This window comes from Athene noctua, chromosome 4 (genome assembly GCF_965140245.1).
Source record: "Athene noctua chromosome 4, bAthNoc1.hap1.1, whole genome shotgun sequence".
NCBI lineage: Eukaryota > Metazoa > Chordata > Aves > Strigiformes > Strigidae > Athene > Athene noctua.
In genome coordinates this window covers 58,715,566-58,732,727 of record NC_134040.1, presented here as the reverse complement: position 1 = coordinate 58,732,727, position 17,162 = coordinate 58,715,566, and the positions used below count along the sequence as shown (strand labels likewise).

Below are 17,162 nucleotides of genomic sequence, written 5' to 3'. Positions count from 1 at the left end.
AGCTGTTCAATTGCTTGTTGTGGAAGGGCCAGATGAAATCATGTCTTTGTTTCCTAATGTTCTTTACATGTAAAACCTAGGGGACTGAAGTATGATACTGGGCTGGTGCTCACACTTTTCATTAACTTTTTTTTAGATTTAAATCCCACTCTCTGTTTCAAAGGCAGTTGAAGGGATTTATGGATTTTTCTGGCTATTTGTTTTCACAAACTATGTCAGAATAATACAAAAGGCAAAAAGCTGCTTAAGACACAAGTAAAAGGAGCTCTTTGTTATTAAAACTGTTGATTAGGCAACAATTGACAATTTATGTGTTCATTGTCTTGGAAACCCAATTTTTGCCTCTGCTTTGGATTCCAAGAAAATGAGAACCTGTGACAATCTTTGCAAGCTTGAGTACTTTTATGCATTATAGTATCAGTAAGGAAAGACTTTTGCTCTTTTGGCTTGTATGATTGTAGTGTAGAGAACTGTATGGACAATTAGATTTTCAGCAGTGTTTCTGAAGTGATCTTACATTGGATTAGCCAGAATTAAAATATTCTCTACCTTTAGGCAGCTTTCTGAATTGATATATCCAAATTGTCTCTGATATTTCATACTTTCTGAAAATGAATGTATTTACTTGTAAGTGCTGTATGGCATAAACTGGCACTTCTGTGTTAGAGGGGTATTTCCCCTTATGTGTAGTCCTTCAGAAATGCATTAAAACATGTTGAAATGTTATTACACCTTCTTTTCATAAACTTGATGTAAAACATCAAACACATGTCTGCATGTTGCATGTTTTTGACCTATCGTGAAAATTTTCTATTTATGACAGTATTGTTTAACTTCACAATCTTTATGACATAAAGTGTGCAGTAAAGTAGCATTTGTTTGTGATGGATGACTATTGCTATGAAGTATGAATCAGATGATCACACCATTATTTTTATTTATTGAAAGGCAAAAAAGTAGGTATTTATTCTGTTTGTTTCGTTGGTTTGTCTTCCACTGCATTATAATTAGCTTGTGCTGATTATAGTCAATTTGTGCTTTATCTAATTTGGAAGGATTTGAATGGGTGGTTTGGATTCCTGACAACAACGAAAAGGAGCAGTTTGAACAGGAGCATTCTGCAAAATGCCATGATTTGATTAATGTATATAAATAAAATATTTATTACAACTCTAAAAGTGGTGGGGGTCCCAATGGACTATATGAATATATTTGTTGCAAAGCCTGTTTTTTTCATAATAATAAATGCCTAAGTTGCTTTAGCAAGTGGTCTGGTTTTATATAGTTATAGAGCTCCTCAAAGCTGAAAATGCTGACCCAAATTGGTTACCCAAAGCACCATAAACATATCAAAGGACTACCTGGTAACCATACTTGGCTGTGGTATGCTACCTGCACAACTACACAGCTAGCATTCCATAACAGGAGCTTAATTATGGCTAGAGGACTGCCCTCTCAGCCACTTGTGGCTTACTCATTTTGTTGTATGAGAAAGCACTGGAGGGAAAAGAATATGGAAAAAGAAATGCTAATTGAAAATAACTTTTTTTTTCCCAAAATCTGTCATATGTCCTACTTATAACAAAAGTCTGTTTGACCTCCAGAATTGCATTCTGTAATAAATAAACTTTAATTCTGATCATCAGCATTTACAGTGGTAGACTGGTAACCTGGCAGAAGTAGATACTGACCTTCAGTATCAGAGATTAAAAGAGCACTTATCCAAAGCTGGTGACTCACTTCAAAACTGTATGGAAAGCATCCTAGTTAGCTAAGTATTAAAAGGAATTGATTGTGTTTACTGCCTAAACAGCAGTTCATTTTAATTCCCCCACCCCAACTTTGCTGAGAAAATTAATTAGAAAAAAAAAAAAAGAAACAGTTAAGTGGTCAAGCAGTTACTAAAACTGAATTCAAACCTCATGATGGAGTCATGTAATTCCTATATTTTTTAATGAACTCTTGAATGTTTTTTCAGCTCTTTTAATTAACATAAACCATGTGAATACCAGACACTCATCTGATACAGTAAAATTGAATGACTTGAGTACAATTTTCATGAACTCCAGATTTATACAGGATCAAGCTCGAAGTGCTGTAATAATTGCAGTGTAGATCAGACAAGGTAGAAATTTGTAACCAAGGCCTTCCCATGTGCAACTTGAATGCTGTTGTTTGGAATTAATATCCAGCCATTGTGAAATGATAGGGCTATTTGCTTATTAAAATGTTAATGAATTATGAATCAGTCATCAAAACCTTGGGATTTAGAATCACAGAATGGTTTGGTTTGGAAGGTTCCTTAAAGATCATCTAGTTCCACCCCCCCTGCCATGGGCAGGGACACCTTCCACTAGCCCAGGTTGCTCAAAGCCCCGTCCAACCTGGCCTTGAACACTGCCAGGGAGGGGGCAGCCACAGCTTCTCTGGGCAACCTGTGCCAGTGTCTCACCACCCTCACAGGAAGGAATTTCTTCCTTAGATCTAAATCTACTCTCTTTCAGTTTAAAACCATTACCCCTCATCCTCTCCCTACACTCCGTGAGGCAGAGTCCCTCCCCAGCTTTCCTGCAGCCCCCTTGCAGTACTGGAAGGCCGCTATAAGGTCTCCCCAGAGCCTTCTCTTCTCTGGGCTGAACAACCCCAACTCTCTCAGCCTGTCCTCACAGGGGAGGTGCTCCAGCCCCCTGATCATCTTTGTGACCTCCTCTGGACCCACTCGAACAGGTCCATGTCCCTCTTATGTTGGGGGCTCCAGAGCTGGATATAGGACTCCAGGTGGGGTCTAACGAGAGCAGAGCAGAGAGGGAGAATCCCCTCCCTCGACCTGCTGGCTACACTTCTCTTGATGCAGCCCAGGACACAGTTGGCCTTCTGGGCTATGAGTGCACGTTGCTGGCTCATAGTCAGTTTTCCATCCGCTAATATCCCCAAGTCCTCCTCTGCAGATCTCCTCTCAATTCAGTCCTCACCCAGCCTTTATTTGTGCTTGGGATTGCCCTGACCCATGTGCAGGACCTTGCACTTTGCCTTGTTGAACTTCATGAGGTTTGCATAGGTCCACCTCTCAAGCCTGTCCAGGTCTCTTTGGATGGCATCTCTTCCCTGTGCCACACAGCTTGATGTCATCGGCAAACTTGCTGCAGGTGCACTCAATCCTACTGTCCATGTTGCTGAAAAAGATTTAATTTTTGTAATGAGTAAAATGCAGGATGAATTTTTAAGGATTAAATTCCTTTTCATTAGGATATGTGTTTGGAGGGATTCCTCTAGCCTTTTATCTTTGTACGGTAGACAGACATGATGTGTAACCTTAAGCTGAAAGTACTGGTGCTTGTCTAGCAGCGAGCTGTTCAATTGCTTGACACATAAGGGCCAAATAAATTGTATCTGTCTTCAAAGTCAGCTTTTCCTGTTTCTGAATTATTAGTTTAGGTTCTCTCACTCTTATTGATAAGCAAATTAGAGGCAGGAATCATCCAAATGAATAATATCCCTAATATTTAAAACTATTTTTGCTTAATTAGAGGCTGTGCTGGGAAATACATCAAAAGGTGTCTTTCAGTCTTACCTTCAACTACTTGTGATTACCTACTCCTTACTGTAAAGAGGCATTTCACTTTTACTTTTTCCTTAACAATCAGTTACAGATATTCAGCATAGGAGTTTAGAAAGGGAAATCTTCTGTATTACTGCATGCACTGTGAATAGGCTGCCTCTTAACTACTGAGAGTTTGTTCCCTGGAGGCAAGATCCCGCTGAACAGCTGTGAGTATGAATGGCAGGGGGTTCTGGCCCTTGTTCTGACCTCACCAGGGGCCTGTCTCTGTGTCCTGCTGGGCAAGAAGCTCTCCTGTTTCTGGAGAGACAAGTGCTTTTAGCCCCAAGTGAGCACTGAATTCAGCAGTAATTAGCCATTCCCCCTTCTCAGCAAGACAGGAGCTGTCTATCAGTATGTTAGGCTTGTGAGAGGTAAAGAAACCATTTGATTCTTCTTTCGTTGTCAGGCAGTGACATCTTCATCTGAAGAAATTTTGCAGAAAATGAGCAGCCCCTACCTCACAAACCTGGATGTTGCTGACATTTGGTATAATATTATTCATGGGTAAACACAGCACTCATTTTTCCACATTCATGACAGCAGAAGTTACTTTTCCCTTTTGTTTATTCTTCCCCCAAAGTTTTTTTGTTTTTCACTTTCTAAGGTTTGTATTGATGTGCTTTTCTCCTCACATCTTACTCAAACACTTTGCTGTAAGTTATAGATGGGTTTGGGCACCTAAGGAGTGTAAGATAAAGGCTCAGGTAGCAGCAACAGAGGAGGTAAGGTGGTGAGCACAGAAGATGTAATTTTAAAGGAACACCACTGCTGTAAAGCTGTTACAAATCTGTATGCTGTACTGTGTTTTCTCTGACACCTGCTCTTTGAGCAAGATGTTTAGGAATCTTACTACCTGTAAGATTCATACATATCCATTTGTAGAATCATAAGATAATTCAGGTTGGAAGGGACCTCATGTAGTCCAGTAGGATCATTTATGCGGTCCTGCAACTACTTGAATTCTGAACACATTAACTTATCTTTGTGACATCTTGGCCCTGCAGAAGTGGAGGTAAGGGAGAAAGATTAAGGAAAAAAGACACAGGAGTGCAGGAGAGGCAGTATATGAATAAATGTAAGAAAAATAAGTGAAAGAAGGGTAAATGCAATGTCATTCTTTTCTCAGTTCTGTCATGACGTGATGTTTGATATCTTCCTCGAAACTCCTTTATTATATAATATTGCCTGCTTTCATTTTAAAACAAATTAATTCCCTAATTTTTGGGATTCTAGAAAAATAGCTTGAAAATACAAATTTTCAGAATGAGAAGGATGAACAGACATTGTCAGATAGCTTAAATATATAGTAGCTTAAAATTTTGGAACTAATCTAGTGTTTTGGGAAAGGTGCTGATACATGATTTTTCTAAAGATTGCTGTTGGCAATATTACAACATGAAAAACTTGGAAGAGCATGGCTCTGACATGCACAAACTAGTGTGGACACCATTCATTTGAGTACATAAGGAGGCTTCATAATCTAGTACACAAAAGTTTGAAAACAGTGTAAATACTAGATTAGATGTGTAAAAATTATGTTAGCTCTTTGTGTCTGGATAGCTTGTTGTTGAATATTCAGAAGATGGGTTTTGAAGATGAGCAACTGGAAAAACAAAGCAAAAACTCTTATAAGCAGAACATAGTTACATTCAGGGGGAGCCCAGGATTAATTTTAATTTCTTTTTACTGGCATCTGTTGACCTTTATTTTTTTAAAAAAGGTGACTTGCTCTTTTTGTTACTTAAAATCTGATAATACAAAAACAGAAGCAGGCCAAATTCCTTCTTAGGTTGTCAAAGGTCAGTTTTCATAGCTGTCTAACCTTTTTAGACTACACCAAGATAGCGTATGTGAGATGAAGGGGGTTTTTATGCCTGAAGTGATAAAGATATTTTGCCTTAATAAAGAGCAGATTGGTTAGTAAGATCAGAAGGGACTCATCTAAAAGAACGATAAAATGCTCTTGTGGAGCTCAGTTGTCTGTCTTGTCCTTTTTATTATTGCCCTATGTCTATATATTTTAAACCATGCATCATAGCATTCTCTGCCCTTGACCCTAGCTAAAATATCATCACCTTTTACCATAAAATCCTTTGTATAGGAAAAATAATGTGTACTCTGAAGTTTTCTTTTCTGGCCTTATCTGTTGACTGCGAATGCATGCTATATGTTCTCCAGAAGGATAGTTTATAGGCTTTATTTGTGATGTTTGGGGGTTTGGGTTTTTTTTGTTTTCTCACTTCAGTGAATGCTAAGGCTGTTATTCTACATGTGTGCACATTAGTAACTTTGTGAATGCTGTTAGTTCTCTTAGACTTACCAGGAACATTCAAGTGTGCAAAGTCTGGTCTCTGCAGAATGAAGACTGATGCATTCTGAACTGCAGAGTGCAGAGCAGCTATGTATTCTTAGCTGTAATGAGGCTCTGGGCATCAAATGTTGGCTTTTGCCAACCCATTTGTTAGTACTATCCTGATCAGAGGTTAGTTTAAAAATCAAAATAGCACAAAACAACACAACTTTCCTGAAAATCTAATTATTGTTGTGATGAACTGGAAGAGTTAAGGCATAAAGTACCATTGAATATCCAGTGATCTGGTAGGAAAAGGTAAATAGACTCTTATGCCAAGACAACTTAATAGCAATTTTCTTCATTAAATAGGTATTGCTGCTTTTAGAAATACATGAATCTGTAGAATTGGCATATGTACTTGTTACCTCTTCTAAAAAGTAACTTTTTACATACCCTTTTACCAACAAGTAAAGACATGTGTTTTCAGATATCACAGTTCCAGAACATCCACTCAGGGGTAAAAACACTAGCAAAACAAAACAAAAAAAGCCGCCTTCTGAACTCTTTGAATAAATGTGGTTGCTGATTACTTCTATTTGTAAAAATGCACTCTGGGCAGCATGATAACTTTGTCTGCTACAAACAGTAACATTATAAACCGAATTATTTTATAAAATGATAATAGTAAAAATAGAGGAAAATGAGATTTTCCCTGTTGCAACCTGCTTTGTAAAACAGTGTTTTCCATGAAACTTTAGCTCATACTTTTGTTCTCCAAGAGTGAATGGAGAGAGAGCTTAAAAACAGGCAGAGGTGAGGTGTGGAGAACAATAGTAAAAGCACAGTCCTTAAGTTAATGTTGCTGGGTTTTATTACTCACTTCCTGTTTTTGCTTATGTCTGTGATCATAGAATCATAGTGCTTTGTGTTGAAGGGGCCTTGAAGACCATCTGGTTCCAACCCCCCTGCCATGGGCAGGGACACCTTCCACTAGCCCAGGTTGCTCAAAGCCCCGTCCAACCTGGCCTTGAACACTGCCAGGGAGGGGGCAGCCACAGCTTCTCTGGGCAACCTGTGCCAGTGCCTCACCAACCTCACAGTAGACAGTTTCTTCCTTATGTCTAATCTAAACCTCTTCCAGTTTAAAGCCATTACCCCTCATCCTATCCCTACACTCCCTGAGGCAGAGTCCCTCCCCATCTTTCCTGCAGCCCCCTTGCAGTACTGGAAGGCCGCTATAAGGTCTCCCCAGAGCCTTCTCTTCTCCGGGCTGAACAACCCCAACTCTCTCAGCCTGTCCTCACAGGGGAGGTGCTCCAGCCCCCTGATCATCTGTGTGGCCTCCTCTGGACCCACTCAAACAGGTCTGTGTCCTTATTCTGGGGACCCCAGAGCTGGACACAGTACTCCAGGGTGGGTCTCATGGGAGCAGAGTAAAGGCGAGAACCCCCTCCCTCAGCCTGCTGGCCACACTTTCTCTTGATGTAGCCCAGGACACAGTTGGCTTTCTGGGCTGTAAGTGCACATTGCTGTCTCACAGTCAGTTTCTGATCCAGTAATACACCAAGTCCTTCTCCACAGGGATGCTCTCCATCCACTCCTCACTCAGCCTTTATTTGTGCTTGGGATTGCCCTGATCCACGTGCAAGACCTTGTACTTGGCCTTGTTGAACTTCATGAGGTTTGCACAGGTCCACCTCTTAAGAGGTAAAGTAGAATATTTCATGATAGGATTAATGCATTAAAATTCTGATAGAGAAGTAAGGAAATATTTATAGAATCAGAGCCAGATTTTTTTTTTTCAATTTGACCCAACTTGGTTACTTTTTAAATCAGTGGGATATCTGTTTTAAGAGGAAATCAAGTTAAGCCAATGCAGGAAGTCTAAGCTGAAAAGATCATATGTACGTACATATATATGTATGTATACTCATATGTATATATTTTCATATACAGTGTGTGGTAAAAAAACATCAGAAAATCAATTTGCAAAAGTAAAGGAAGAGCAAATGAGTCAATAATACCCCAAGCTATTTGATCTTGTATCTGATTGAACAAATGTTCTAGCCTTTTTAAACAAACATGACAATTTAAATGGCATAGAATGGGCTCCTATTTCTCTGAGAACTAAAGAATGGTAGATTGTCTTGAGTCATCTATATAGGAGAGTTAGGAAGCAGGTGGTTGTTCACCATAGATACTGTTCTGCTTTACTTACATTTTTCTATTGAGTTCATTGAGCAATTTTTCAACTCACCTGCAAGCTCTCTTTTGTACTTTAAGATTCTTTTAATATTATATCCAGAATTAGGGAAAAGGATGGTTAATGTTGTCTCTTGGTGATACAGTTAGAAAAGCTTATCTTCTAGCCTGATTTTTGCGTAGGAATTTATACCTTGTTAAATAGAGGAAGTGATTTACACTTTGAGGGCTTCAGTCATGGTCATATGCTTAGGAAAACCTACAAGAATTGTTACAATCAATCTTTGTAAGTGCAAAACAATTCTGTTCTGTCCTAAAATGCTGGTTTGCTTTCTAGGACCATGTCACAGTGCCTAGGGAAAGCCAAGGAGGAAGCTGAAGTGCACATATATCATGTTAATGTGGAGTACAGCACTAGGACATGCTTGAATAATCAGTGAATGAGACCTACTTCATAGGGTGCAGTGTAGCACCTTACAGAGAAACAAGCTGAGGATTCCCTAAAGTAGTAGTAGAGAAAACGGAATTTGAGTTTTTGAGTTTAACACTGCATGAACAGGACTGCTACTGCTCAAAGAGCCAGTACAGTTGCCATCATCTTGTGTAACTGCATCTTTTTGCTGCACCTTGTAGATATGTCTCTTGAAAAGGCTTGAGCATTTAATTGTCCCAGTAGTCTTTGGAGATCTCTGGCTCCTCTGTCTTTATATCACTTTACAACTCCATGATATTATCTGCAGAGCCAAAAAGCATATACTTTCCCCACCTGCAAGCTGCCTTTTGGGTATACCTTGGGAAGATGATCTTGGAAAGGTAACAAAATCAGAGGAATGAAACAGAAAAAAAGTTAAGGTTTGCTGTAGTTTTCTCTACAATAAAACATAATTTCTGGCATAGAGCTTTGGCTGAAGAACTAGATATTCTGTGTTGCTTCAAAGTAGGTCTCTTGTTTCTGATGAGTATGTTCCCTGGCCTTCTGAAATGTCTTTAAAGATTGCTGCAGGTAGGATAACCCAGAAATACCTCCTCAGTGTAATGAAAATGCTGATTAAATACCTACTTTAAAATTATTTGAAGCTGGTCTAAATTAAATGTTTCCATTTACTTTTCAGTGAGAGTAATTTGGAAAATTCACCTATTGTATTCACCCTCAATTAATTGTATTAGATTTTAAAGGGAACTGATGTAGTGGGAAACGTAAGAACATTGAAACTTTTTTTATAATTTGACTGATGTTTTCTTTGTCACTGTTAATTCCAGCAGATTCAATGTTCCACATTATAAGAAATACTTTTTTGACCAAATATAGCAGGTTCTGCATTTCCTGAGTATTTTCAGATTTGCTTCTCAGTTAGTTTCATATCTTGATAAGGTTGTAAAATTTCATTTTATGTCAAATGATTTGTTTTAGCATTAGTCTGGATCAGACTTCCTTTTTTGGGTGGACTCATTTATTTTCCATTTAGATGTCCCTTTATTTTTCTTAGCAAAAGAAAGAGAATTCTCAAGATAAGAAGCAAGATTATTTATTGCTAATAAATTACTTTATACTATATGTTAATGTAAAATAGTAAAAACAAACACACAAAATTATTTCTCAAAACTGCTCTGTGTTAGAGGCCAGCCTTTGAATGCTGCATTCATGCCAGAGCTCGGAGTTTGACCCTTAGACTTAATGCAGTTAGTAAAAGAGTACATTCTTTGTAAGTAAGAGGTAAACTTCAGTCGACAGACACTTTGTACTCCAGCATCAATGAAAACAGACAGATTGAATTATTTCACAAAGCTATGCAACAATAAAGGAGTTGGGCATAAGAAAAAGAATTTATACTGAGCCTGACAAGTGGAGGGCCAAGATTAGTGTAATTCTGCGATCTAGACTGCCATGAGGAATCATCATTTAGGGACATTTTGCAGTGTTGTTTTACAGATACTCTGTAAGAGCCTGCTTTATTCCTGAAGCTGAAACCATACTCTGAAGAATGTAACTTTTTGCTTCTAAATGGACAGATTTATATAATTTAGGAGATATTCAAGTCCTGATACAGGATGTGGTCAGAGTTCTCTCTCAGCAGCCATGCTTTCTTTTCTGAGTCCCCCACTTTGAGGTATACCTAAGTGTAAAAACAACAAACACACTCTTTTCTCTATTGAATTCAGATACTGCTCAAAAAAGATAATCATCCTATTTGCCCAGTCAAAGCGGCCTCCCTTCATTGTTATAAAAGGGAGGTGAGGGGTAGAGGAGGATTGAGATACACTTGCCTATCGCATGCCTCTTTGCCTTTTGATGGAGTATGTATTTCAGACTGGAGTTCAACTAGGTCTTTATCATGGCATATTGTAGATGATGCTGAGACTGGCTGGCCTGTCTCCTGCTACTTCTCTCTCCTCTGGTGTGGTCATGCAATAAGACTAGGAAACAGATATGGCTGAAAGCTAACAGCTCCCTTCTTGGGAAGGAGGGGAAGGGAGTCAGGTCAGTGCAGTGAAAGGGGGCAGCTGGAAGGTGGCCCTAGGCTGGAGAGGTGGAAGGCAGATAGTCAACTTTCAGCACAGGCCCACACAGATTGAATTAAAGCAGCTGAAGTTGAAGAATAATATTGTTCAAGTAACCACGGTGACCACAACAAAGTTATTGTCCTTGCTATTTGTATTAATTGGCAGATTTGGCAAAGTTCTTTTTAAGAGGTGGTATTATTTCTGACTGGCGAGAGTATTTCTTTGTAAATAAATGACAGCTGAACTGGCATCCTTCATCTGTTTGAATTCTGCTTTTTCTAGTGGTTGCATGGGAACCACTATACAGCTATATTAATCTCACATATAGTACATGTAAAAAGAAAAAATCACCCATAATTCAAAACCACAACAACCGCTCCCAAAACAATGAAGCAGACGCCTCCACCTGCCAACAGGCACCAAAAGTAGTGTAGCAAGGAGATGACATCATCAAGGCGAAGGAGATATGAGCTGAGTATTAAATAATTAGAATATGCTGAATTATCATAAGGAACTCCCAGAGGAAAATAAAAGCATTGGTTTTGAAAAAAATTGTTCAGCTTAGTATAAAATAATAAAACTTGCTTTTGCTTTATAGTTACTGTGTCTTTTTTCTGTACTAAGATTAAATCTCCTTAATCAACAATAAATATACTCTACCTGAATTTCTGGGAAAAGTAGACACATTACAATTCGAATTCTCAGGCTTATGGAAAACCTAATAAAAAGATACTTGTGCTAAAACAATGGAAGTATGCAATTCTGCTATATGGAATAGGACAATGCATGTATTACATGTTATATGTTTGTTTTGGTAGCTGTGTGTTCAGTTGTGGTGTTATGATGTCAGAGTTGAATAGGGTTAAAGTCTTAGAGGTGATATATGTGTTTTGCTTATTTAAGGAAACTTTTATGACTTTTCAAGTTTAACGAGAAATATGGAAGTATTATTTGAGGACTGAATGATTATATGACCTTGAACACTGACAAAAGGTAATATAAAAATAAAGAATTTTTGCCTTCTGCAAAGTTATATTTCTTTGTGCCAAAATGCAAGATCTGTAAGTGCCACAGAGACTTTAAAACTCTGCTTGACAAGATCTGAATTAATAAAGTTTGATTCATGAAGTCAAATACAATACTTTTGTTATGATCATTAACTGAAAATTAATATGAATCTTTCTTGGATTGTATGGCAATCTGTCAGTTGGGTTCTTACGAGGGGAACAAACCATTTTATGGGGGCCTTTCAGCGTATTGTAGAAAAAGGCCATGTTCTTCAAGGTTTTTGCCTTGTAGGGCTAAATTTCAAGCTACTTTCTCTTTTATTGATTCCTGAAAACAACAGTTAGTATTGTTCACCGTGACAGAGCTTGAGAAATGCAAAGTGAACTGTAGTATTTTTAGATGCAGAAGTTTTAGTTCAATTCATTGTCTCTCTCCTGTAATGAAGGACTAGCCAGCTGTGCTAACATTCTCTATAGGCTATGTTATGGCTCCCTGTGTTTCTGTAATTCTAAATACCAAGCTCAAAATACAGAGGTAGAGCAGACAAAAGACCTGTTGGTTCAAGGTTGGTTCTCTCTATCTTTCAAGGGAATATATGCTACTTATTGTCTGCATGGGAAGGGAAGATGAAACCTTTTAGTTCATGATCATGAAGACTGAATTTTTAGAGAGATTTTAAAGCTATAGGCTTTTTTTTTTTAAAGTATTTCTTATTAATTTAATACTTAGGAGGTCAACTCAGGTAGTGAATCTGTTTTTGCTGATGAAACCTGTTATTTTTTTTTTATTTTAGTGTCTCTAGGATCTATTTGCTAACTTTGCACAGTATGAAAAATAGATGGTGCCTTTCAGTTGTACTTGATATTAATAAATCTCACACATCTTGGGAAAACCTTAGCATTAGAAATTAAGAGGGGAGAAGTTGAATAAGGAAGTAAGAGCATATACATGCATGGATTTTTGTGCTGTTTGTAGCATGACAGGTGTAGTCTGTCCTTCAAGTGTTGTGCAGGAAAATGGCTCAGAACATTTGTGCTAATGCTGTTGAGAGGCAGGAATTGGAAACAGAATTGTCTGCCTGGTCCCTCTCATAATTATGAATATTGAAGTCAAAAGTTGATGTAAGAGAGCGATACAAAAGTTATTGGGGAAAAAAGCATTTACAACATATCCCATTAAGTTAATTGTTGCAGTTACTTGAGCTCAGGAAGCCTTGAATTCTGAAGGCTTTCCACAAAGGGAGCTTGCAACTTCATACCGGGAATGAGCTTTAAGTACTTTTATTACTTTTTTTTCACCAAGTAGAAAGAAAATTTGTAAAGGTCAAATTTATTTTTGTTTTTTTATTTTTTTTTACCCAATGCTTGTGAGAACCAATCTGTGTTAAAAATGTGCCACACTGTAAATGAAGCCACCTAAGCTTGATGCAAATTTTCGTGTGTTCAAACACATTTTGGAGAACAGAGCTGTACTTTCATCTTTGCAGTGTATTCTTAAGAGATTTTGTGTGCTTTGACTGTCTTGAGGTTCAAACGGCAAGTCCATACTGAATTCTGTATAACAAAAAAACCTCTGTTTATGCTTTTATCATGCTTTTGGAAAGCCTGTTTTTCTGTGTTTAACTGAAGCTGGAATTTTATCTAGTAGTGATCAGGAGTTATGTCCCTGTATCCTTCTTGCTGTTTGTGCCGGCTGCTGTCCACTAGTTCTGGACCTGCAGTATCGTAAGAGTAGGCTTATACCACAGTTAGAAGTGTGCCTGAGGTTTATAGAGGTAAGCTGAGCTAATTTTAAACTGGTAGCTTGGGTTTTAGCAGAATAGGAACTGAAGACATTTTGAGAAGGCTGGTTTGCCCTAAATGAAGAGCTGTCACAGCAGTGTGGCTGTTGGCCTGCAAACTGGTTGTTTAAAGCAAGCTCAGATTTACCAAGCTGTGCTGCAGTCACACTTCTTAGAGCTGTGTAATCATAGTCAGATGTAGATACTGTGCGTGGGCAGCTTCTAGTGGGCTGCTAAGGAAGCTGTATCTGTTAGGAAGTCAGGACTTGCTTGGCTGCTTGTTTGCTTATCAGATGAAAGAATTCAGATGTGACTCCGTTTCTTGCTGCTTGCATAAAAGGGGAAGGCATGTGGTCATTTCTTTTTTGTTTTAGAGCAACAACTATTTTATTAAGTACTTTATCAGGTAGAATTAAAGTAATTGAAACAGAAACAATAAGATCTGCTGATTGATGAAAAAACCCGCAAGTAGTAGTCTGTATTATCAAGATAAAAGTCCCTGTTAACTGTTCCTCCCTTGCCACAGCTGTATTTCAGGTGTGGGGGCTATAGCAGACATATAAATTAGTTTTCATGATTATTTTATTGCCCAGGTAGCCTCAGTTAGATTAAATCTGTGTGCAGGACAACAGCTACTTTTTAAAACTCATACAATCCATTGTGGTTGTGTGTGCGGGTATGTGCATACATATACATGTACACAGAGAACATACTTGTGTGGTTTCTAGGTATAGGATGTTCTAGGTATAATAGCACAATACCCACCTATCTAACAAATTACAGGTTTGACCTCACAAGCTGAGGTTCTAGCTCAAGTACTGTGACAGTGCTTGATTTTGCATGTGTTGGAATGCCTGCGTCTTCCACTGGCTACTGTTAGAACTGTAGGTGTTGGGAACATTTGAATATTAGTTTGTCAAATAGAAGCATGAAACTTAAAGGCAATCTGTGAAGCAGTTCACATAGGTATTTGACACACAAGGAATTAGAGTTTCCAGTATAGTCTTTCATAAAAAGTTTTTCCAAGGATCTACTCATATGAAAGAGATGATTCCTTAAAATGTATTTATTACTTTACATAATGTGGTAAATGTTTCATATCCACAGTCCCTGTATACATTTTTGTCATTAGAAAGCTTCATTTTCTGGGATATATATATATATAAAAAGCATAATCTTCTTTATGGTAACTTTCACAAAGGGTGAAAAATGCTTGAAATCTAACGGTTGTTTTATTTTTATAAAAGTACTGGTTTATACTTACAAAGTTGATAAGTGAGGAGGTTTTGTTCAGTCTCTTAATTTCCATTAAGAAGTAATACTCGTTTCAATATGTCACCATGCAGTGTAGTCACCTAGGAATATTTTTTAAAATATCATTACTCTTTTTTCAAATGACTGTCTGTACAATAGATGTGCAGAATGAACTCCGTTCTTCTTCTGCCTTCTGTTGTTGTTTTTTTTTCTTTACCCTGACAGCATAGAATGTAATATCTTGAAAAGTGTGTTTTTCTCATTCTACCCACAGCAATGTAGTGATAATTTTATCTGATGAATTTGTTGAATTTGATGGATTATTTTTTGAAGTGAAATGTTATTTAAAGTAAAATATAACACAGAAAAATACATTTTCAGGATAGAGATTTAAACAATAATAAATGCAATTTATGATGATGATGAAAATTGAACTGCTTTTGTAGTAACCAGGAAACTTCACTGATTTGTGGGTTTTATTCTAAACCCCTCTTCAGTACTTGAAAAATGTGGTTTTAATAGACAAAGTTAATGAATTTAATACAAAACTGGAGAGTATCCATACTCAAATACAATGTGGTATTCCAAGTAGGAAATATGTTCATATTTCGGAGAACATTATGATTGTTTGGTACACGTAAACCACCTTCATGGAAACTCATTGTAAAGATGACCTGATGAATATTTTTGCTGTCAGTGTCTATGTCAATCTCTGCTTTCTGAACAAACAAAAAGAAAATTAAATAGGTCTGTCAGCACTCTATTAGTCCCACTGAGACAAAATGCATCTTTACAAATATGTAAGTGCTGACTAAACAAATTCATTATATGTGAAGCAACTGTATGTTGGACTTCACCGAGCACATTTGAAAGAAATTAATAGTTTTTCTGTTTCTGGTTGTGTTACAGATGTGTTGGGAAGCCAGACTTTGCTACACAGGAGTAGTTGCTTTGGGATGTACCTCCTTATACACACTTTAATCATTTAAATAAACAGGGCAGCTTATTATGAAAAGTGTCAGAAGAAAGAATACAACTTTTAAAAACAAGATGCTTAAGGATATTGTATAGATATAGTAATTAGGGATTTATTTTGGCAACCTTACTGTGAATGGGTTTGAGGTCTGTTTCTGGGCACAATTCACACGTTTGGTATATAATCAGGCTAGACTTTACACTGATTTGATTACTTTATATTAAATAGTTTATACAAGTCTGTTCCTAAGGATACATTAACAGCAGCAATTGGAAAGTAAATTTTTAAATATGCTAAAGGTGTGGAGAAAGCTCTAACAAATATTTGTGAATTTAGCTCAAAGTGTATTTGGATGCCCAAATATTCCATCCAGTTTTTAATCTCAGTCAGAAATGTAATTTACAATGCTTTGCTGTTACCCATTTAAAATTATCAATGTTGAGAACTTCTGATCACTATTTGGGCATTTTCTCTGTCATCCCCAGGAAAGATGTCTAGAGACCGGGCTCTGAGGAAGCAGCAGCAATTGAATAATTTGGTAGCAGCGGTGACAAAGCTTGCTAAGCCTGGAGATGTGATTGTGGATTTTTGCAGTGGAGGGGTAATGTATATTTTTGTTTGCATGATACAGTTTCTTTCAGCTGTCATCTTTGCAGTTCTAGGTCGTTGCTGCCACAAAGCATAAGTACAAATGCTGAAATCTTGGATGTTTTCAAAGGTGCTGTCACTGGTTAGGCGATGCTTATGTAATGAGTTAACAACGGGGAACACTGAAAAGTGACTCAGATTTTGTTGTTTGTTTTTGTTTTCACAGGGCCATGTTGGAATTGTTCTTGCTCATATGATGCCGTCATGTCAGGTAAATTCTAAGTAAAAAGTACAGGTGGGTATGAGCTTTTGGTCTTTAATTATGATCTTAAAAAGATGCGCATGTAGGGAGAATAAATATGAAGACACAGTTGTCTCAGCAGAGGACTTAAATTTGAAGCATGCAAATTTTTAGCATAATCCCAAATGTATACAGTGCTTTCCTGAGAAAACAGAAGTTATAGGAAAATACAAAATATTTGCCAGCTGAATGATGTTGGCAAGTATTAAATGCTTTCCATTGCTAATCATTTTGGAGATCTCATGCTCTGAAACAAGTAGTTTACAGGTTTTGTCAACTAAACTACAAAGTTTTGCACTTGTTGGTAATGTTGTACTTTGATTTCTCAGTATTATTTTGCCTTACTTTCTCCTATGTATGAAATCAGGTGGTGCTCATAGAAAATAAGGAGTTGTCTCTGATCCGTGCTAAAGACAGAAGTGATGAACTAGGTTTAAACAACATTTGGTTCATTCAAGCAAATTTGGACTATTTTCATGGGACTTTTAACATTGGGGTGAGTTATTATAACTTTTGTACTGGTTAACTATTCTTAAAACAGCTAGAATACGTATGAGAAGAAAATTTTGTATGTCCTTACAGACAGGTATTTTTGATGCTATGAGAAGCACCCTTGTTATGTTAATCTATATTAAATTAGTTTTGTATTTATTGTTT

The 17,162-nt window shown here is 37.4% G+C and overlaps 1 protein-coding gene across 1 annotated transcript in view; it reads left to right on the top strand.

The window, feature by feature from the left end:
* Positions 1-17,162, top strand: part of GSTCD (glutathione S-transferase C-terminal domain containing) — a 75,410-nt gene that overhangs the window by 43,371 nt on the left and 14,877 nt on the right. Inside the window, exons 6-8 of the mRNA XM_074903983.1 lie at positions 16,102-16,217; positions 16,431-16,475; positions 16,873-17,001. Of these exons, the coding sequence (XP_074760084.1) occupies positions 16,102-16,217; positions 16,431-16,475; positions 16,873-17,001 (290 nt within the window). The remainder of the gene's footprint in view (positions 1-16,101; positions 16,218-16,430; positions 16,476-16,872; positions 17,002-17,162) is intronic.